The sequence below is a fragment of the Carica papaya genome, chromosome 2, assembly GCF_054855325.1.
Source record: "Carica papaya isolate Zhongbai chromosome 2, ASM5485532v1, whole genome shotgun sequence".
NCBI classification, from domain to species: Eukaryota; Viridiplantae; Streptophyta; class Magnoliopsida; order Brassicales; family Caricaceae; genus Carica; species Carica papaya.
In genome coordinates, this window is record NC_142310.1 from 27425893 (window position 1) to 27448697 (window position 22805).

General features: G+C 37.1%; 2 protein-coding genes across 5 annotated transcripts; both read left to right on the plus strand.

Annotated features, from left to right (window-relative positions):
- Positions 1-8897: 8897 nt before the first annotated feature.
- On the plus strand, positions 8898-17277 carry LOC110816366 (vacuolar protein sorting-associated protein 2 homolog 2). The gene is made up of 11 exons (XM_022044525.2): positions 8898-9197; positions 9764-9808; positions 9887-9921; positions 10065-10115; positions 11117-11221; positions 11307-11378; positions 11704-11775; positions 11913-11993; positions 12219-12254; positions 12363-12421; positions 17040-17277. Exons 1-11 carry the CDS (start codon positions 9152-9154, stop codon positions 17101-17103), a joined length of 666 nt encoding a protein of 221 aa, XP_021900217.1. The 5' UTR covers positions 8898-9151; the 3' UTR covers positions 17104-17277.
- A 482-nt stretch (positions 17278-17759) lies between these two features.
- LSD1 (LSD1 zinc finger family protein) lies at positions 17760-22601 on the plus strand. 4 transcript variants are annotated; one of them, XM_022044559.2, is made up of 9 exons: positions 17760-18005; positions 18083-18124; positions 18238-18332; positions 18819-18932; positions 20504-20614; positions 21091-21203; positions 21825-21902; positions 21992-22063; positions 22204-22601. In XM_022044559.2, the coding sequence occupies exons 4-9, from the start codon at positions 18821-18823 to the stop codon at positions 22243-22245; spliced, it is 528 nt and encodes a 175-aa protein (XP_021900251.1). In that variant the 5' UTR covers positions 17760-18005; positions 18083-18124; positions 18238-18332; positions 18819-18820; the 3' UTR covers positions 22246-22601. The 4 variants fall into 4 exon arrangements, with proteins under 4 accessions (XP_021900251.1, XP_021900244.1, XP_021900267.1 ...); XM_022044552.2 differs by having other exon boundaries at positions 18269-18332; XM_022044575.2 differs by lacking the exon at positions 18238-18332.
- The last annotated feature ends 204 nt before the right edge of the window (positions 22602-22805 follow it).

A 22805-nucleotide genomic window follows, 5' to 3' on the forward strand; every position in this document is an offset into this window, starting at 1 on the left:
AGATAAACCAGATACCATTATGCTTTTAGACTGTAAAATAAATCAACAGAGAACAATGTCCGCTTCAAGCTCCATTAGCTATCCGTAATTAATTATGCACATTTATTTAATTTGTACAAAATACTGTATTATTATTTATTCAAATTTTAATTCCATGATAGTAAATAGTGTGAGAGGTCCTTACTTAATTTGACGCCGAAAAGCTAAATGGTTACTGCACCTACAGACGGTCTCTGGGTTCCATGAATTTTTCCTCGGGAACTGAAACGTGCTTACAGTACCTACAAATGTCCCATTTAAACCCAAAAATCAGTCCCAGGGCTTACTCAGCCAATTTCAGAAATCCAATATGGCGGCCTCGTCGTGCTCTGATGATGGTGTCGCCGCACGCAGTGGCGGTCTACATCGGGTTGAATGTTTTCGACTAAATTCGGTCGATTTCACATCGATTCATGCGAGCACACACGCTAAAGGGCCTCGGTGGGCCGAAAAAATACGAAAAATCGAAACTCACCAACGGCGGAGCTCTCCAGTGCGACGGCTCCTTCGGCTCACGGTGCGGTTGGGTGTTTCGCTTCGGTAAACCTGTAGAGAGAAAAATGGTAATCACAACGATTGAGAAATTACACGAAACAAAAATCGAGAAGGGTCTCATCGGAAGCAGTTTGTGAAATTTTCCACGGCAGCGCCGTCGGGCTTTGACGGCGTTTTTCGGTCAATGGGTCAGTTCTTTCACTCTGATTTGGTCATGGGTGGGTTTAAAATTGAATTTCGTGCAAAATAGAAAATTTTTACCTTTTTTGGCGGTCGAAAAAGGTTTCGTTGTTGCGACGGGTGGCGGTGGTCGGCTCCCCAGCAGCTAGGTTGTCTTCTCTGGGGAGGGGTTCTGGCAGCTAGAGTTAGGGTTTGAGTGCGGATGAGGTTATTTATACCCATCCGCTTTTGATATGGGTCGTCCATCTCTTTTGATCTGGTCTGTCCGATCGCGATTAAATAGGGAGTTAATCTGGACTGTTCATCGCGATTCAATCTGGGTCGTCTGTGCGCGATTCAATCTTGGCCGTCTGTTCTCGCGGGAACGGACCTCAGCCGTTTGATCGCGCACACGCAGATCACCCACGTGTCTCCCCCCCGCGTGGCCTCCCGCGTCAGCAACTCTGCCACTTGGCGCGTCCTGGTTGGTCAGGGCTGCTGACCGGGCATCTGACGTGGCATAATTTTTTTAAATTACGTTTTGATCCATAATTTCTGATTTTTCTTTCAAAAATACACTCAGAACCCAAATTTTCATCCCTTTTTTCCAAAATTATTTTCAATTTAATTTTTAACAAATTTTTACCCCTTTTTCCATTAAATTAAATTAAAATAAATTAAATAAATAAATATATATATTAAAAAAATAAAAATAAAAACAAAAACAAATGTTGGGTGTTACAACTCTCCCCCCTTAAAAGAAATTTGGTCCCTCAAATTTATCTTTCACTCTCAATCGAACAACTGAGATACTAGACTCTAAAGTTTGATTCTAGCTCCCATGTAGCCTCCCTCGGTGTGTGGTTCTGCCATACGACCTTTACAAATGAAATTTTTCGGTTGCAGAGTAATCTGCTCTTTCGATCCACAATGCCGACTGGTACTTCCTCGTAGGATAAATTTTCTTGGAGTGGAAGAGGCTCATGGGCCAAAACATGAGAGGGGTCCGGGTTGTACTTGCGTATCATGGACACATGAAATACATTGTGGACCTTAGAAAGTTCTGCAGGTAGTGCTAGTTCGTAGGCGACGGTACCAATCCTGTCTAAGACTTCAAATAGTCCAATAAATCGGGGGGTTCAGTTTTCTCTTCCTGCCGAACCTACTAATTTTCTTGAAAAGAGTGACCTTAAGGAACACCCAGTCGCCTTCCTCAAATTCTAAATCGCTCATCCGGCTTTCCGCATAACTCTTCTGCTTGTTCTAAGCGGTCTGAATGTTCTTCCTGATCTTAACTATTTTGGATGTAGTCTCCTTTACCAGATCTGGGCCGAATAGTTTTCTATCACCCACTTCTTCCTAACAAATCAGTGATTTGCACGGGTGTCCATATAACGGCTCATACGGAGTCATGCCAATACTCGCTTGGTAGCTATTGTTGTAGATGAACTCTATCAGGGGTATATGGTCATCCCAATGGCTTCCGGAGTCAAGGACACAAGCTCGGAGCATATCTTCAAGTGTACGGATTATCCTTTATGACTTTCTATCAGTCTGAGGGTGGAATGCAGTACTGAGGGATAGTTTTGTTCCCATGGCTTGCTGAAAGCTATTCCAAAACCGAGAAGTGAACCTGTGGTCCCTGTCAAACACCACTGTCATTGGCACTCCATGCAATCTAACTATTTCCCAGATATACATTCTTACTAACTTGGTCAAGGGATCAATCATCTTGATGGCGAAGAAGTGGGAAGACTTGGTAAGCCGATCAACAATTACCCAGATGACATCATGTCCAGAGCGTGCCTTAGGTAATCCTATCACGAAGTCCATGGTGATATATTTCCACTTATATTCTAGGATCGGTAATGGCTGAAGTAGCCCGCCTAGGCGCTGATGCTCTGTCTTGACCTGCTGACATACCAAACACTTAGAGACAAAGTCAGGTATATCTCTTTTCATCCCGTTCCACCAAAATTGGAGTCTCATACTTTGGTACATTTTAGTACTTTCGGGATGCATGATAAACTTTAAGCTATGGGTCTCTGTCATGATGTCTCTCTTTAACTCACTGTCACTTGGAACACACACTCTGTCCTAGAACCTAAGTAACCCATTGGCGGAGACTCGAAATTCTGAGCTAATTCCTTATTCTGCATCTTTCTTTAGGACTATTAGGGCGGAATCGGCGGACTGAGCTTCTCTTATTCTCTAGACTAACTCTGGCTGAATGGTCAAATGACCCAAACACGTGACCCTCCTCAAGTCCTGAAGCTGAACCTATTGTGTGGCCCCAATCTGACTGTATTTTAAAACTATCAAATAGGCTAATGTACCAGCACTTTTTCTACTGAGTGCATCGGCTACCATCTTGCCCTTCCCCGGATGATACAAGATGTCACAATTATAGTCCTTAAGAAATTCTATCCACCTTCTCTGACGCATGTTGAGATCATTTTGAGTGAATATGTGTTTTAAACTTTTGTGATCGGTATAGATCTGAAAGATCTCTCCATATAAATAATGGCGCCAAGTCTTCAAGGCATGTATGATTGCGACAAGCTCTAAGTTATTGGTGGGATAGTTTGTCTCATGACTTTTTAACCATATTGACCCATAGGTTATGAGATTCTCATGCTGTAATAAAACACAACCCAGGCCTAGATAGGAGGCATCACTGTAAACTGTATATCCCCCCGATCCACTCGGTAAGGCCAGCATAAGTGCAGTAGTCAGCCATTTCTTTAATTCTGAAAAATTTCTTTCACAGTTCTCATTCCACTCAAACTTGACATTCTTTTTTGTGAGCCGGGTCAGGGGAGCAGCTAGACTAGAAAATCATTCAACAAACTTGCGGTAATAGCCCACCATTCCCAGAAAGCTACAGATCTCTTTAACTGATGTCAATTTCTTCCAGCCGAGCACTGCTTCAACCTTTTCAAGGTTCACTGATACTCCATCCTTTGATATGATGTGTCCCAGAAAAATGGTCTGCTTAAGCCAAAATTCACACTTACTCAACTTTGCATACAACTTCTTTCCTTTAAAAACCTGCAAAATCTGAGCTAGATGGTGAGCATGTTTCTCTTAGTTTTTTGAATAAATCAGGATGTCATCGATGAACACAATAAAAAATTGATCCAAGAATTATCTGAAGACCTTGTTCATCAGATCTATGAAGATGGCTGAGACGTTGGTTAGTCCAAATAGCATGACCAGGAACTCATAGTGTCCGTACTTGGTTCAAAAAGCTGTCTTGGGGATGTCTTCTATCCTGATTTTCACTTGATAGTAACCTGAACGCATGTCTATTTTGGAGAAGATCTGCGCACCCTACAACTGATCGAAGATGTCATCAATCTTGAGAAGGGAATATTTGTTCTTGATTGTGACTCTGTTCAATCCTCTGTAATCAATACATAGTCTCAACGTTTCATATCCATTTCTGGCAAAATGTCTGATAAAACTACTGTCTTACAATTTAGTAATATATTTTCTCAGTTCCTCCATCTCAACACAGCTCATGCGGTAAGGAGCAAGCGAAATAGGTTGGGTGCCTGGCTGTAGGTCTATGGTGAATTCGACTTCCCTATCCACTGGCAGTCCAGGTACTTCATCCGAAAACATATTTAGAAAGTCTTGAACTATCAGAATCTCTTGTATATCATTCTCTTTCTTGGGTTTGCCCTGTACCACATCTGGGTTGGCTTTAGCATCTTGCTGGGTGAGGTTATAAGTCATGCCCTGGATAGGAAGTCTGCCCTGATTCTGGTTCATTGGGCACTCTCTCGCATAATGTTAGACACTACCACATATGCGACAGGTGTTGTTGAGGCGGTAGTAGGGTCGGTCCCCATGATCCCTGTCGCAATGCTGACAGATTTTACCACGTCCTGCCACTGGAGCCTGGATCATTGGCTTGGGCCTCTTGTTCTGTTGGACAGACGCAGTAGGTGCTGGTTTGCGGGGTGGAGCTGAGGGTCTGAAGTTCTCTGCTGCTTGAGAGAGGGTGTGGAAGCTCCTCTCCACCAGCTGTGCCTTGGCCAGAACTGCCGAATAAGTCTTGAGCTCCAGCACGAACAAATGTTGCCTGATCTCTGGGTGGAGGCCCCATTGGAACCTCCTAGCCTTCCTGCCCTCATCCAACAATGTCTCAAAGGAGTATCGACCAAACTCCAGGAACTTACGAGCATATTCTGACACAGTCATGTTCTCCTAGACCAACTAGACAAACTCCATCTTCTTTAGATGTCGGAGATGCTTTGGGAGGTACTCTGTATGAAAGGCTGCTAAGAACTGTTCTCAAGTAACTGGAATAGGCAGGGTGGTTTGTTTGAGTTCCCATTAGCGGTCTGCTTCTCCCACTAGCATGTAGGTAGCATCCAACAACGTCTCAAGGGAGTATCGGCCCAACTCCAGGAACTTACGAGCATATTTTGACACAGTCATGTTCTCCTAGACCAACTAGACAAATTTCATCTCCTTCAGATGTCGGAGATGCTCTAGGAGGTACTCTGCATGAAAGGCTGCTAGGAACTATTCTCAAGTAACTGAAACAGGCAGGGTGGTCTGTTTGAGTTCCCACCAGCGGTCTGCTTCTCCCACTAGCATGTAGGTAGCAAAGGTGACCTTCTGCTCAAAAGTCATCTCTAGGGTCTTGAAGACCTTCTCTGTCTCTACTAACTAGTACTCGGTATTTTTAAAAAAGGATCCCCCTGCAAAAGTAGATGAGTTTAGTCTCTTGTACCTCTCTATGTAGCCTGGATAAATCGTGGGAGGAACTGGGTCCCATAGAAAAGGGATTGGGCCAGGCTGAGGATATACTGGGGGGTCCTGTGGTGCTGATACGACACCGGATTGTACTGTGCCGGTGCCAGACAATACTGTGGCTGGAGCACCGAATCATATTGTGATGGTGTCGGGTGGTACTGTGGAGGAGTAGGGTCGTACCGAGGTGGCTCCGGATCCTCTCCCTGCAGTGGTGGCTCAACCTGTGGTAGCGGGGGAGGGTCAGGTAGCTCCCTTATCTCCTCTTGGCCCTACTAGGTAGCAATGAGTCTCTCCAACATCTCAAATATTCTGTCAACATCTTCCCTAAGCGAACCATCCTGGGCTGTTCGGTTTAGTGGGGTCTTCCTCCCCTCATCTCTCTGTACCTGCATTTCACAAGGAATGGTTGAGTGATAATTCATTGGTTTGATGTTTCTATAAGTATTATTGTGTAAGGGATGAGTCCGAGGAACGCGGCTCTGATACCAACTGTAACGAACCCGAAAATCTAAAAGGAAATATATAATAATTTAAGTGCAGAAGTGAAATAAAAGGTTAAGGTTTACATCCATTACACAATAACTTAAAAGTACTAAACAAACATCACGGAATGAATTCTCTGAAAGAAACACGAGAAATGAGAAAAGTAAAGGAAAATATAAAGTATCTAGCATCTACTCGCAATCTTCTTGCAGATCGAGCTCGGGAACCAGGTCTTCTTGATCTGAAATGGTTAAATAAGGGGTGAACTACACTAACCCAGTAAGGACATCACACTATATCACCGACACAAAAGTAAAGGTTGGTAGAAAATAAAAAACAACCAATGGAGCACTAAATTCAAACCAATACATTTATTAAAAATAAAACCATTTACCATTTTACTTACCATTGGAGAATTTATGAAAATAAATTATAAAAGAAATAATATCATATAGATCATAACTTCATGCACGATCAGCAACATAGAACATATCATAAATTCACATTTATTAACAATAAGCTAAATCATAACCGTTTCTCGTTTTACCAACTTACTAGTATCCATGGGGATCCATAGGGGTGTCTCCGCTACACATGAACCATTTCCCTTAACAATCTTAATTACATAGCCGACCTCATACCCTGTCTGGTATGAGCGACAAAATATTAAACTTCAATATCCCGTCCGGTATGAGGGTGAAGTGGACCGTCCCCATACTCCGTCTGGTATGAGTGCCAAATTACCAAGTCTCCATACCCCGTTCGGTATGAGATAATGCTCACGGTAGGGTTTTCTATGAACCCGATCCGTCCACCATCTCTTAGGATATCTAATGAAGCTGTCGTCTTATCTATTTATTTGATCACACCTCTTTTCTGTTTTTCCTTAGTTTCAGTTACCAAATCAAATATAATCACATAAACAAATAAACATGCATCAGGTAATGCAATCATATCTCAAATCTCAAAATTAAACAGTGGTCAAGTAAGACAGTAATACATGCATTTAAACCTTAAAATAGATAAACTAGATACCATCATATTTTTAGACTGTAAAATAAATCAACAGAGAACAATGTCCAGTTCGGGCTCTATTAGCAATCCATAATTAATTATACACATCTATTTAATTTGTACAAAATACCGTATTATTGTTTATTTAAACTTCAATTCCATGATAGGAAATAGGGTGAGGAGTTCTTACTTGATTTGACACCAAAAAGCTAAATGATTACTGTGCCTACAGGCAGTCCCTAGGTTCCCTTAATTTTCTTCGGGAATTGAAACACGTTTATGGTACCTACAAATGTCCCAATTAAATCCAAAAATTAGTCCCAGGCCCTACTCAACCAATTTCAGAAATCTGACACGGCGGCCCTGCCGTGCTTCGGCGACGGCGCCGCAGCCCGCGTCTACGATCCGTCTCGAGTTGACCATTTTTAGCTGAATTCGGTCAATTCCACATCGATTCCTGCGAGCACACACGCTAAAGGGTTTCGGTGGGCTGAAAAAATACGAAAAACTGAAATTCACCAGCTGTGGGGCTCTCCGGTGCGATGGCTCCTTTAGCTCAAGGTGCGGTTGGGTGTTTCGCTTCGGTCAACTTGTAAAGAGGAAAACGGTGATCACAACGGTGGAAAAATTACACGAAACGAAAATAGGGAAGGGTCTCATCAGAGGCGGTTTGTGAAATTCCCCGCGGCGGCGCCGTTGGGCTTCAGCGGCATTTTCTGACTAATTGGCCAGTTCTTTCACTCTGATTTGGGCATGGGTGGGTTTAAAATCGAATTTCGTGCAAGATGAAATTTTTTTACCTTTTTTGGCGATCGGAAAAGGTTCCGATGCGGCGGCCGGTGGCGGCGGTCGGCTCCCCGGCGGCTGGGTTGTCTTCTCCGACGAGGGGTTCTGGCGATTAGGGTTAGGATTTGGGTGCGAATGAGGTATTTATACCCATCGGCTTTTGATCTGGGCCGTCCATCGCTTTTGATCTGGTCTGTCCGATCGCGATTAAATATTGAGTGAATCTGAACCGTTCATCGCGATTCAATCTAGACCATCCGTGTGCGATTCAATCTGGGCTATCCATGTGCGCGGGAACGAACCTCTGTCGTTCGATCGCGCGCACATAGATCGCCCACGTGGCTCCCCCCCGCGTGGCCTTCCGCGTTAGCGCCTCTGCCACTTGGCGCGTTCTGGTTGGTTAGGGCTGCTAACCGAGCGTCTGACGTGACACAATTTTTTTAAATTGCGTTTTGATCTTCAATTTTTTTTTTCTTTCAAAAATATCTCAAGAACCTAAATTTTCATCTTTTTTTTTTCTAAAATTATTTTTAATTTAATTCTTAACAAATTTTTATATCTTTTTTTATTAAAATAAATAAATAAATAACTATATTAAAAAAATAAAAATAAAAATAAAAATAAAAATAAAAACAAATGTTGGGTGTTACGAGGATAATATATATATATTTTTTATGTAAAGCTTCATTCAAAATTATTTATCAAAGAAAAAAGGAATTCTAAAATAAACTTTAGTAAGAACAAAGAGTATTTTTATTATTTGTATAAAATGTGGGTTTAAATTGTGGACTATATATATATATATTATGTATCTTTATCAAAATTATATATATGTGAGATTTAATTAATAAAATATTAAATTTTTTAAAAAATTAATTGTAAGAATTTATTGTATTATTTAAAAATAAAAACTGATATTATTTAAATTAATTAAGTTAAAAGATATAATGATCCAAATTTCAATACGTTATAATACCATTTGTCATCTTCTTCTTTCATACACATTCTTTAATTTATATATAATTTATATAATTCTCCAATGAAATAATAAACTTAATTAAATAATAAATACTGAAAATTGTATAAAGGAGCAAGGGTATTTAAGTAATTTGAGCAGAAATTGCAACGGCTAGTTGGAAAAGCCGCACTCCCATTAGATCTGGCCTTGCCAAACAGCACGCTCCCCCAAACTCAGAACTCGTCCGGGTCCCACTCACTCACCCACTCGCTCGCTCTCTTTCTGCATTTGGAGAAGCTAAGATCTTCGAGAGGAGAATATCTCTGATTCCTCTTTACTGAACTGTTGAATCTAAACACTTTCCATCTGTGGATTTTTAGGGTTTTCAGTTTTCTTCATTTGCTAGGTACGCAGGGGGACTAGCATTTTCAGTTCAACACAAGCTCCATGATGAAGACCATGAACATCTTCAAGAAGAAAACTTCCCCTAAAGGTACATTTTTTCTCTTCTATTTACATTTTTTTTCTTTTCCACTTCATTTTTTTGAAGTTTTTTTTTTTCTTGGCAAGAGTTTTTGTATTTTCCGTAGAAACAAACAGGATTTTTAGTATATAGTGGAAGGTAGTTTCTTTTTTGTATCGAGAACTGAAAATCTCTGTTTAGACTTTAATGTATTTTATCAAAATCTTCGACATTTATCGAAATGGACGTAAAGATTGTCTTCCACTTGATTTTTCTTGTCCTTCAATTTTCGAGTATGAATCTAGGGGTTGTAGTCTATCCCGGCGTTTTTGACCCGCTCTTTTTTGCTTCTTTTTTGTTTCAAATTTTTTTCTCCGTTCTCTTGTCTGGTTGGTTGAAATTGTTTTCAGTCCGGTCCCGGAAACTTAATCCATATATTAACCGTTCTCTAGCAACCAGAAGAAGGGGTAGGGATTTGGGTAGCGATTCTGGCTTTTCCAGTGGTTATTGTATTCGCTTTTGTTATTTCAGTACTACGAACACATCCTAATTTAACAGGAAAGAAGTTAAAAAAAATGAATTTCCTGATTTTACAGATGCCCTGCGCGAGAGTAAGAGGGAAATGGCTGTGGCAACACGAGGTATGTATGGATTATCTTCTGCTGGAATTGTACTCCGCGGCCTCTTCATTCTTAAATTTCTACTTTCTCAATATGTAGGTATTGAACGCGAGATTTCATCTCTCCAACTAGAGGTACTTAGTTTTTGACCTTTGGTTCAAAAGTATTCTATTTTCATGAGTATTATATTTGTATTTCTATTTTATGGAAGTGTGATTTGGACTAACCTCAACCTTCTGAATTTGTACTGTCTGACATTTACATCATGCACTTTCAGGAGAGGAAATTGGTTGCGGAGATCAAGAAAACGGCTAAAACTGGGAATGAGGCAAGTGCAATTTTTGGTAATTAGTTATTTTATGGTTTTGGTTACATTGGGGCATATAGGCTAATAGAAAATAAGGAGAAAACCACTATCAAAAGATTAATGTTATATAACATATCAGAGTTAACAAAGTTGGCCTCTTTAAGTTTGGCTACTCTTCTGGTATGAATATAAATATGGCAAGATCATAGGTATTTGTTCAAACAAGTGGATCCTAAGTTTGATTGGTATGTACAGATGATGCATGATCTCCACATTTGTCATTTTCCTCTCATATTTTGGGTGTAATGATGTCTCCACACGGGCAAACAACAAGCATGGTTAAGGTTTACCTTTACATCTCATGGTCAAGTATAATGATTGGTATTCTAAGGAGAGCCATGAAAGGTTCATTTTAACAAGCCTTGCCAAAGATAGACTAGCTCTCACAATTCAGGGGGACCAGTACATTTGAATCATTTTTAAAGTTTCACCAATAGTATTTGTTTGTGGATTTGATTTTTTTTTTCTTTTGCTTGGTTTTGTAACTGGTAAATGAATAAAGCAGAAAGAAATGGAGCTAAGACTTTTGAATAACCATTGCATGTGTCTTACTCATCTGAGTTTAAATATTCTAATATAAAAAAATGATGTATAAAATTTGCTTGTATCAGAGCTAGCCTGGTGCACCCAGTTATTGAACAATCAGAGTTCTGGAAATATTATGCTGGAGACCCCACTGGAAGCTGCTTCATTTATGGGATTAACTTTGTGTAGATTTATAGTTATATCTTCTCTGCCCAAACTTCTTTTTTTCACCATACAGGTTGTTAAACGGACCATGTAAATTAGTTCAAAAACTGCCTTGCTAACATCCAAATCAAACACTATATTTAGTCTTGCTTATGAGCAAATCAAACCCCATTGTGTACACACAAATCAAACATAATGTTAATCTTGCCTTATCTGTTTGTGTTCGATAATGTTCAAAATAGTTGCTCATTTGCTTCAAGTGCTTTTGCTAGGCTGCCACTAAGATCTTAGCTCGTCAACTTGTTCGACTCCGGCAACAAATTACTAACTTACAGGGGAGTCGTGCTCAGATAAGAGGTGTAGCAACTCATACACAGGTCAGTTTCTCCGCATAAGTTATTACAACTCTAGCAACTTGTTCTGATTTGTACTTTTATCGTTGACGTTGTTATATATTGGCAGGCACTATATGCTAGTACTTCAATTTCTACTGGGATGAAAGGTGCCACCAAAGCAATGACTGCAATGAATAAGGTATGTTCATGGCTGCAACTTTAGTATTACTTGATCAACTGCAAAATGTTATCTCCAGATCGGAAGATGTTAGTCTGAGTAATATCTGCCCACAAACAGCTCCTAGGAATTTGCAGTTAGTTAATAACTAAACATGTGAGTAGAAATAAATGAAATTTCTATAGGTGTTATACCTTTAATGTGTCTTCTGGAATTCACACTATTTGATTGATTTATTTCATAAGCTATAATTTAGTTTCTAACACTCTGTGTGTCCATTTGAAGCAAGTCTAAGCATCACTTGCCTTTGTAGAGCATAATCACTATATTTTCTGTCCTTTCGCAGCAAATGGAACCTGCAAAACAAGCCAAAGTGATAAAAGAATTCCAGAAACAATCAGCACAAATGGACCTGACAGTAATGTTTCTTTTTGCCCAAGATTACTTTTTCCGTCATGTTATCCAATACTTGATGTATTCTCCATGATAGCTTGAATTTTTTATTTCTCGTAAGTTTATTCTTGTACCATGTGTATTTTGTTTTTCTCTTTGTAGATAGAGATGATGTCCGAGGCTATTGATGAGACTTTAGACAAGGATGAAGCTGAGGAGGAGACAGAAGAACTCACTAACCAGGTGGAATGTTGCTTGTTGTTTTTAGTCCTTCTCCAATGGGTGGTGTCACCTACATTCCAAAAAACTATATTAGCACTCCTCAAATTGCTTTTCACAGAAGTAGTAATTCAAATAGGAGTGCCAATATAAATTATTGGAGGCCAACTTTGGCACTATCCTTCTCTTACACGTCTTGCTCCGTTTTGTGTCCTCATGATCCCTAACAAATATATTGCTATGATTTAGGTGCTTGATGAGATTGGCGTGGATATTGCATCCCAGGTTGGTTTCTTTGAGAATTCTGCTGTGACATAGTTTTCCACATTGATTATGCTTTGCAAATTCCATCCATGTTTACAATTTTTTAATTCTGGTCTCCTTATTCAACAGTTATCTTCAGCCCCAAAAGGCCGGATTGCATCAAGGAGTGCTCCCGAAGTTGTTCCCAGGTATGTGCTAGTATTCTTCTATCTGATAGTCCTTAGAGGAGGCTTTGCGTAAGAAATTCCAATAGATAGGAAAATCAGTTCATTTTCTACTAAATTTGAAGAACTTTTTTGGTCGTTTCCCGAAATCTACTAATGCTGCATTAAATTGTTGCTACTTGGACAATTTGATGATGATGGGAAATTCAATGTCACATTGGGTGATAAATTTTACGAAGTTCTCCAGGGGAAAAAGGCTTATTTCCAGCTGTGGTGCATGCATAGTTTATTGTTTCCATTTGCTTCTTCTTTTTCTTTTGAGAAGAAAACATAATTTGATGTTAACAAGGCACCAAGCCACCCCATTTTACAAGAGGCAGAAAATCATTAAAAGACAAAATGTCAGTAAGGTTCTCCCACCTTGGTCAAAGACTAAACCCTAGTACTAATAAATACTCGATGCCTTGAAATCTCCTATTATTAGTGAACTGAATAGGATTGAGTCACATCTTCCTTGGTGTTGATGTGGCTTTAATCTTGGTTTATGTCATATTAAACCGGTTTGGTTTGATTTGATGAACCAATTTGTTTTAGTTTGGGAAAACCCTAATATTTTGGGTATATTAGGGTTTACAGATTAATGATTCGATTTCTCTGTTTGGGCACACAGAAACACCACTGCTGTTGTACCCTAGAGGCCTTTGAAGACTCTACCTCCTGAACATCATATTGGTTCACACTAATGATGATAGATATCATCTTGGTTCATAAGGCATATGCAACCCTAGAGGTCATTATTATTATCTAATTCATCTCTGAATAATAATCATGAACCAATTGGGAATAAACTGATAATAATGAAGTTATTTCATCATATAAGAAATATGCTTGATATGAGCATTTAGTATTCTCGGGTTTATTCCATCTTGGTATAGATCACAGATTACAAGAGGCATTTTAAGTCATTAAAAGATGAAATGTCAATAAGATTCTCCCACCTTGGTCAAAGACTAATCCCTAGTACTAATAATACTCAATGCCTTGAAATCTTCTATTAATAGCGAACTAAATAAGATTAAGTCACATCTTCCTGTTGGTGTGGCTTTAATCTTGGTTTAAGTCATAGTAAACTGGTTTGGTTTGATTTGATAAACCAATTTGTTTTGGTTTGGGAAAACTTTTGTATTTTGGGTCTATTAGGGTTTACAAATTAATGATTCGATTTCTCTGTCTGTGCACATAGAAACACCACCACTGTTGTACCCAAGAGGACTTTGAAGACTCTACCTCCTAAACATCATATTGGTTCACACTGATGATGATAGATATTATCTTGGTTCATAAGGCATATGCAACCCTAGAGGTTGTTATCATTATATATGATCCCTCTCTGAATAATAAGCATGAACCAATTAAGAATAAACTGATAATAATGAAGTTATTTCATCATATAAGAAATATGCTTGATATGAGCATTTAGTATTCTCGGGTTTATTTAATCTTGATGTAGATCACAGATTATTTCATTAGGCATATGCATAATGGTATTCAGTTAGAGGTCGTTGATGATGAATGATCCGATTTCTGTGTCTCTCTTCCTTCTCCTAGTTCGATTAGGAAGCTTAAAAAAAAAACAAGAGTGAAACCTAGAGGCCGCCAATTGCAACCGCTTCCTTTCTCTTTTTTTTTTCCCTTTTCTTTCTCTCTTTTTCTTTTTCCTTGCTCTAATACTAATTGTTAAGAAAAAATAATCTCAATTACATATGCAATCACACAAAATAAATAATAGAATAAAAAAAGACACAAGATTTTAGATAGTTCAGTAGAGATGTCTATATCCACGAACAAGACAAAAAAAATGTTTTCCACTATAATGAAAAATGAAGAATACAATCACCAATTAATTTGTAAACCTAAATATACCCAAAAATACTAGGGTTTTCCAAAATCAAACCAAATCTGTTTACTAAACCGAATCGAACCGATTTACTATAACTTAAACCAAGTCAAATTAGAATTCAAGCCATATCAACAAAATTTTTCCCATGGTTTGCTAAACCTCAATAAAGAAAGGAAACCATCTCAACATGTCTTGCTAAAATGCTCTCATCAGGGCACTATTTAGTATTACATACTTCAATCAACTTTAGACAGTACCTAAACTTACTAATCGAGATCGTTTTGGTCATCATATTTACAGGATCCTCATGTGTAGAGACTTTCTGCACAACTATAATACTCCATAATACAATGCCCCAAATAAAGTTATATCTGACATCAATATGCTTGGTCTACTTATGTACATTTGGTTCTTGGTGAGATGTATGATACTTTGACAATCACAAAACACTGTCAATATTTTTTGTGCCAATCCAAGATCACTCACCAAACCCTGTAATCAAATAACTTCTTTTACTACTTATGGTAGAGTCATGTACTTAGCCTCTGTAGTAGACAAAGCATAGTGATTTAAAGATTGAGCAATTAGATATGAATGCTGTTTTTTTACAGGAGCAGACTTATATGAGTCAGCCTGAGGGATTTGTCATTCTATGTATGGAAAACCATGTTTGCTTGCTTAACGAATCTTTATATGGTTTGAAACAGTCACCTAAGTAGTAGTATAAGAGGTTTGATACATTCATGATACAGAATGACTTTACGTGTAGTGCATAGGATTGTTGTGTGTATCATAAGAGGCTCTCATATGTTTATTTGTCTATTAGCTATTATACAGAATGACTTTACGTGTAGTGCATAGGATTGTTGTGTGTATCATAAGAGGCTCTCATATGTTTATTTGTCTATTAGCTATTATATGTGGATAGCGGATAGCATGCTTATTGCTGCTAAAAACATGTTACAAATTGATATTATGAAAAAACAATTGGGTAATGAGTTTGAGATGAAAGATTTGGGTACTGCAAAGAAGATATTGGGAATGGAGATTACTCGGGATAGAAGTGTTGGAAAGTTTTTCCTATCTCAGCAATCCTATGTTGAGAAGGTACTGCAACGGTTCAACATAAGTAATGCTAAGCCCTTGATTGTTCGATTGCCTACCCATTTCAAGTTATCTACAAGCATGCCACCAAAGACAAATGAGGACATAAAACATATGTCTAGTGTTTCATATTCGAGTATTGTAGGTAGAGCAGCATGTATGCAATGGTTTGCACTCGTCCTAATATTTCTCATGTAGTTAGTGTAGTGAGTAGATCCGTAACGTATCTTGGGAAACAATAATGACAAATAGTGAAATGGATTTTGAGGTATTTAAAGGGTACTGTAGATGTGTGATTGACATTTGACAAAGCCAAGATGGGTGACTTAGTTGTAAGCCATGTGGATTCAGGCTATGCAGGGGATTTGAATAGGAGGATATCTTTGCAGGTTACTTATTTACTTTTTCTGGTAGTATTATCAATTGGAAGGCGACTTTACCAGCTACAGTTGTTTTGTCTACTATAGATGGTTGATTATATGGTTATAACAAAAGTAGTAAAAAGAGGCTATTTGGTTACAGGGTTTGGTGAGTGATCTTGGATTGACACAAAAGAAATTTTCTGTGTTTTGTGATAGTCAAAGTGTCATATATCTCACCAAGAAGCAGATGTACCATGAGCTGACCAAACATATTGATGTCAGATATCACTTGATTTTGAACATTGTATAATGGGGTATTATAATTGTGCATAAAGTATTTACACGTGAGAATCTTGCAGATATGATGATCAAGACGATCCTAATTAGTAAGTTTAGGCACTGTCTATGTAATACTCAATAGTACCCCTATGAGGGCATTTTGGCAAGACAATGTGATGAGATGATTTTTCTTATCAGTTGATGTTGATAGAGGGAATTCAAGCTAAAGAGATGATTTGTTGATATGGTTTGAATTTTGATTTGACTAGTTTGATTCGGTTTAGGTTATATTAAACTGGTTCAAGTCATATTAAACTAGTTTGATTTTTTGGTTGGGAAAAATTCTAGTATTTTGAGTATATTAAAGTTTATAAATCAATTAGTGATCGTTCTCTTGATTTTTGTGTGATTGTGTGTAAACTAAGGTTTACTATCTCTATGCATACCTTATATCCAGAATCAATCAGATACTACCGCAGAGACCCTGGACAAATAGAGTGCAATACTAAACACAGAATTCCTCAAACCTTCAGACCTCCTTATGGAGATTCAGCCTCCAATTAGTATATAAAAATATTCTTTAGTTTTTATTTTTTAAACTCATGCATTTATGCATGTTTTTATTCATCGAAGTGTATGCGAGTTACATACTTACGGAATAATGAAAACACAAAGAAAATAGTTTTGAGAAAATACTAAAAACAACATTTTAAAAATTTATCTTTCTATCATCGTTTTCAACGTTGTTCTCTTTATTGTTTATTAAATTGTATGTTTTGTGAATAAAATAGGTATAAATTTTTTTAAAAATAAAAGCTAAAAAATATTTTACATATTAAATGGAATCTCATTGTATCGAGGACACAAGGGAAAACCACGAGGGATTTTTTTTTTTTTTTTTTTTTTTTCTCTCTCTTAGATTATCCACGGTTTGAATTCTTTCCCAAGCACATAATGTTTTTTATGTTTGTAACTATTTGTTTTGATTCTGTCCCAGTTCTGAATCTTCTACTGATGTCGAGGATCTTGAGAAGAGGTTGGCCTCTCTTCGACGCATATGATGTGGGAAAGGCAATAATGGCAATCTGTCAAATGCAAAGTGGCTTCTTCAACTGTAAATTTTCTCAAATTAAAGCAAGATTACCTGCGGGAAGAAATATAGTTTGTAAAACAGAGAACTTTACTGAAAATGTAGTTTGAGTTTTTGTTTTAAAGCTAAATTTTTTATTTATTGATCTCCCTCGAAATTGATTTGTGTTCTTAGACTGAACTCTGTTAGGCAATGCAACATTACCCATTGTTCTATTTATTTTTCTGAAAAAATAAACATTGATTTTAATTAAAAAAAATAACGAAAATTAGGATTCAAGATAACTTATTATACTATCTATGAATAAATGGTGGTATCGTGACTTTATTTTTTGGCAATTGTGTTCTTAGTGAGGAGGTCTGTAAACCCGAACCTATTTATTCTATAACACGAATTTTACCTCGTTTATATTTAATAACGGATCCTAAAATTAGATACAAATTTTAAAAATAAAAAATAAAAACTCTATTAACGGTAACCCAATGGGCTAATAACATTTTCTAGAGCCCATAAATAATGGGCCCAGGTCCTCAATTAATTGGAGCATAATATAATAATAATAATAAATTAAAGAGATAATCCCTTTAATTAATTACCTAATTATTTATTTATATAATTGTTTATTGTCGTTGACAGATTCTATCCCCATCCTTAACGAGATTGTGAAAGAATTTTCTCAAGAGGATTTCTTTGCTTCTTCGTTATCCTATTTTGCATACCAAAAACATAGACGCACATCTTCGCCTTTTGCGTAAACCCGATTTCTCCATTCCCTCTGACCCCAACCCACTTGTAATTACCATTCCAAACCACTCTCAGACTCTAATCTCCATCCATTCCCTTTGATTTTTCAATTAATATTTCTCTATTTTGGTAAATTCCATAAAAAGCCCAGGTCTAATTTAATTTTCCTTTCATTTTAGTTTTATTTTATTGTATTTTTTTTACAGCTACATTGTCAGTCTTCAAATCAATTCCTGGCCATCTCAAAGGTAGGAAGGAGGGGGCAAGTGACAAGTTTTTTATTTTTTCTTTCTGTAATAGTAATTTTAAGAATTTTGATAATTACAATATAGCGATTGTTGCTTACGGTTTCTGGGTTTAGTTCGTGAACTCGGTCGATTTTGTTATCGTAGAAGGGCGGACTTTGAATTTGATTTGAATTGCGCATTTGCGTTCCCACTTCTTCGGGGAAATCAGGTGATTTTTTTAAGCTTTTTTTTTTTTGGTGGGTCAATCTCAAGTTAATCGCATGTTCTATCTGTGGCTTACATGCGATCGATAACCGTGTCTCTGTTTTTGTTTTGATTTCGAGATTCGGAAAACCTGATCGATATGATTTATCCCCTTTCCCTTTGTCTGTGTTCTTTTTTCGTTTTTAAAATTTTTTAGAATCAATTTTTTTTAAATGTTTTGAAGGGTGGAAAATCCTGGGCATCGTTTATGCTTCACCTGCAAAAAGCTGTGAGATTAAAGAGTGAAATCCGCTGCTTGAGTGATTCAAATATTAATTTTGATGTTTTTGTATTTTATAGGAATGAGATGAATTTGTTAAATGGGTGTTAGCTTAGAGCTATGTTAAAGAAAGACAATTCTGTTGATTACAGATGCCTAGAGAAAATATATATTTGTCTTGATAAAGCTGATGTAGTTTTTGTCTTTCTTTTTCCTTTTTGTCAATTGCAGCTATGCAAAGCCAGCTTGTGTGTAGTGGGTGTAGGAGCATTCTTGTCTATCCTAGAGGGGCTGCAAACGTTTGCTGTGCAATATGTAATGCAGTTACCACTGTCCCTCCTCCCGGTATATCTTATTTGCTCTGTTTCTTATCTTATTTCACTTTGTCTAGATGTTTCCATGCTTGTATATTTCTTCAACAGTTTACTTCTAATTTTCTTTTCAAACGTTTGGCATGTGATGTGAATGAAATTTTATTTTACTGCCGACGTTATGCTAAACTATTCTCTTGAACCTCTTCTCAACACAATTTGATAAAGCATTTAGAAACTTTGGTTGAGGAGATTAATTTGTTGTGGCTCGAAGGGGGTAATTGATCAACATGGTTCTTTATTGTTCAGTTACAAATTATCAAGACCTTAAAAGTTCTCATAATCTGAAATTCAAGACGGGACCAAGATGTAGGACCTACATCTTTGCAATGATCAAAATACCTTTGCCAGTACTGTGAAAAACCACCTTGTACGCTTGCTCAGCGTTTAAGCTTCATATATAGTTCTAATTATTGTTGGATTTATATGTTTCAGCAATTGTAAACAATGTTGAATGCTTTCTTAGGATTAAAAACATCTCTATGAAGCGTTTGTGGGGAAATGAGTGCACCCACTGATGCTTGATGTACTATAATGTAATACAATCTAGAAGCTATCATGCTATTAGAGTGAATGTATTATAAACTAATACCAGAAGGGTAGCATCAAAGGACTCAAACGCCAGTAAGAGGAAGTATATGAGGCGGTATTAACATTACCCTTATTTGCCATTCATATGAGCCCTCCAGTGTGCATTACTTTGATGCTGAATCTCCAATTTATAGTCTTTTGATGAAAGTGAAGAAGGCAACTACAATTTTGTGAGATGGGAATTTAGAGAACTTAGCAGTTGAATATGGGATCAATGAGAGAAATGTCAGATATGGAAGAAGATTTCGGAATTTAGAGTTAAAAGCTAAATACTTTCTTTGGGCTGAGGTGAATGGACTGTATAAGGACGTTTCATTGTGTATTCCACAAAGAGATTGACTGATTGTTTTATATTGATCATTTTTTTGTTTCTTCGTTTCCTTTTGTAGGATGCCTAGTCTCCACTGATGTTCTTTTCTTCCCTTTCTTCACAATAATCTCTTTTCGTTTAAAAAAAGTACTCAGTGCTATTAAATTACTTCTTTACTGAAATTATTCTAACTTGGGGAGGAGTATATGATTTTTAGCTACTAATTTAAGGATGCATGAAAATTTACTTCAAATTGTTTTCCTTGGGAAAGAAAAGAACTTGTGTATTACGCAGTAAGATGGTGCAATCCAAATAAGTACAAGCATCTTATAAAAAATGAGCTCTTATTATTTCTATTGTAGCAGTGAAGACCTTGATTGCTTACGTAGTCAATTGTTAGAACTGAAACAACCAGAATTAATTGTTGCATATCCTTTAAGTTCAGACCATAAATTGATCTTGACCTTAACTATATTTAAGAAAAAGGAGATGTAATGTGTGAATTTCACAATCGACTCTATTTCTTTCAATTAGTGGAGAGCAACTCAAATTATGCAAATATTTATTAGCATTAATGACAAAGATTTATTTTTGTAAGATTTTCAGTTTTTGGTCACCTAAAAATATGTGTAAAACCCGTACAGGAATGGAAATGGCTCAACTTATATGTGGAGGTTGCCGGACACTACTGATGTACACACGTGGGGCAACTAGCGTGAGATGCTCTTGCTGTCACACAGTAAATCTTGCACCAGGTACAATATGAGAATTATCAACAAGAGTTAATTTATTATTGTCAATGGATCAATTTTTGCATTAATTGTTCACTCCTTATATCTGAAATTTCCTTTTTGACTTGCAAATAATGTCTTCTTGACACAAGGGCTGAGGTAAGATAGTAAGATAGTACTTTATAAGATTTTGCAGAATATTTTGGAAAGAACTGTCATTTTAATATTTTTAGTCAGCCAGTAATTTATTCTAGAAGGTCTATTAGATGCCCCATCCTATTGTTCTGTCTTTTATTGATGATATGTGAGATTTTTCCTGTGACAATCAAACAAGAAAATCTTCTGTGAGCATTCTTTTAATTGGATGTGGATATTGCATGCATTTCATTAGATTTTTATTTGCAGCCTTTGTGTTGCTTTTTTAGTTCTTCCCTTCCAATTTTAGGTCTTAAGCTTCTTACCTGACTTTTTTGTTTAATTTATTATCTGTGTGGAAAAAGCATCAAATCCTGTTGCTCATATCAACTGCGCTCACTGTCGGACAACACTTATGTACCCATATGGAGCTCCATCAGTTAAATGTGCTCTGTGTCACTATGTTACTAATGTCGGGGTGAGTAGACTTGTTTTTTAATTTTTTTAAGCTGCTTTTTGGCTCTATCTAAAATTTCTGTTGGATTCTGTGCATCTGGCTTGCGCTATTGTGAAATTAGGAATTGGGAATCTTGGTATGACTGGAACTACCAAAATGCCCATGAACACTTCTGTTATGTTTGCTTCAAAATGAAGTGGGTTTTTCCTTAAAAAAAATTGAAGAAGAAAGCAGTTTAGACTATAAGGTTCTGTACCAACGGAGCTCTTTGATCAGATGTTAACTGCTTTGTTTGGCTTGTTTATTCAAGGAATGATCTTGAGCTCAAAATTTGTTTGGTTTACTAATCTGAATAACATATGCACTTTAGCGAGGGTGGACTCAGATTAGCGTTGTTTGGCCTATTTATTTTAACAATTGATACTTGATACTTGATTTCAAAAGATGAATGTTATGTTTTTGTCATTGCCATTCTCATGTTGTTCGAGTTAGTTAGACTGAAACACATTTTTATGGACCAAATGATTCTCTTGTTTTGCCTACTGTGCCACAACAAATTGGACCCTTGGGAGTTCTATATCATTATAGACATTGCAAAATGTTTTCTAAAAGATCCACTCTCTCTCTTGAAAACATTCTCAGATGGCCAATGTAAGGGTTCCTCTACCAGCAAACAGACCCAACGGGACCACTGCTGGACAAATGCCCTCTACTTCAACTGTAAGTTCATGAAAATTTATTACGTGCCAACCTAAATATTTCAGTCAGTGGGTTTACCTCAGGTGCTTTTGGTGTTTTATCCTGTGCAGTCAATGCCCCATTCACAAAGCCAAACTGTTGTTGTTGAAAACCCGATGTCCCTTGATGAAAGTGGAAAATTGGTAAACTTTTTCCAAGTTAACTCCTTTGTTTCATTTCCCTTTCTAGTTTATACTTTTATTCTTCTTAAATGAGCAAAATGAATTGTGCACATGAAGAATCTGAAATAAAAGTTTAACGGAGAAAATTGTTGATATTGCAGGTGAGCAATGTCGTAGTTGGCGTGACAACGGACAAAAAATGACCAGATGAATCTGAGAATTATATCCTTGTTTTGTTTGGTATCAGTAGAGATGAGGCTCTGAATCCTTGTTATGATACTTGCCGGATTGATGGATATGAAAATTGGTTTGTGTATATTAATATTGGCGTAGTTATGTATATCTCATCATTTTACAGAAGTAATTGCAACATGAGAATGGTCCAAAGGGATTTGAAAAGTGTGTTTTTTACATTTTGAGGTGAGGGAGTAGGAAAAGGGAACTATTTTGTCATTTGTGTGTGATGATATACTGGGAAATAATGTTTGGTTGGTAGACTTATATGAGTTAGCTTCTTTTCTCATATAATATAATTCATGGGTGTATTATAATTCCTATATTTATATTGTGTGAGATATTGATGGAGACTTTATTATGTTTGCTTAATGAGGTTGTGAAGGGAACGTTACATGAGATATTCCCTGAGGAAATTCCATATCCCGAGCACGTGCATATATATATATATATATCTACATTGTATTATGTCCGAAAATAAACAGGTACATAAATCATGTTGTATTGTGAATATAGAAATAAATTTTCT

What these genes read in the sequence shown, in the direction of transcription:
- LOC110816366 (XM_022044525.2), top strand. Translation starts at nt 9,152, where the DNA reads ATGATGAAGACCATGAACATCTTCAAGAAGAAAACTTCCCCTAAAG. An exon ending in AATGGCTGTGGCAACACGAG is followed by an intron (nt 9,809 to 9,886) that starts GTATGTATGGAT and finishes CTCAATATGTAG; the next exon opens with GTATTGAACGCGAGATTTCA. An exon ending in GCGTGGATATTGCATCCCAG is followed by an intron (nt 12,255 to 12,362) that starts GTTGGTTTCTTT and finishes CTTATTCAACAG; the next exon opens with TTATCTTCAGCCCCAAAAGG.
- LSD1 (XM_022044567.2), top strand. Translation starts at nt 18,821, where the DNA reads ATGCAAAGCCAGCTTGTGTGTAGTGGGTGTAGGAGCATTCTTGTCTAT. An exon ending in TACCACTGTCCCTCCTCCCG is followed by an intron (nt 18,933 to 20,503) that starts GTATATCTTATT and finishes AAACCCGTACAG; the next exon opens with GAATGGAAATGGCTCAACTT. An exon ending in TTGATGAAAGTGGAAAATTG is followed by an intron (nt 22,064 to 22,203) that starts GTAAACTTTTTC and finishes TTGATATTGCAG; the next exon opens with GTGAGCAATGTCGTAGTTGG.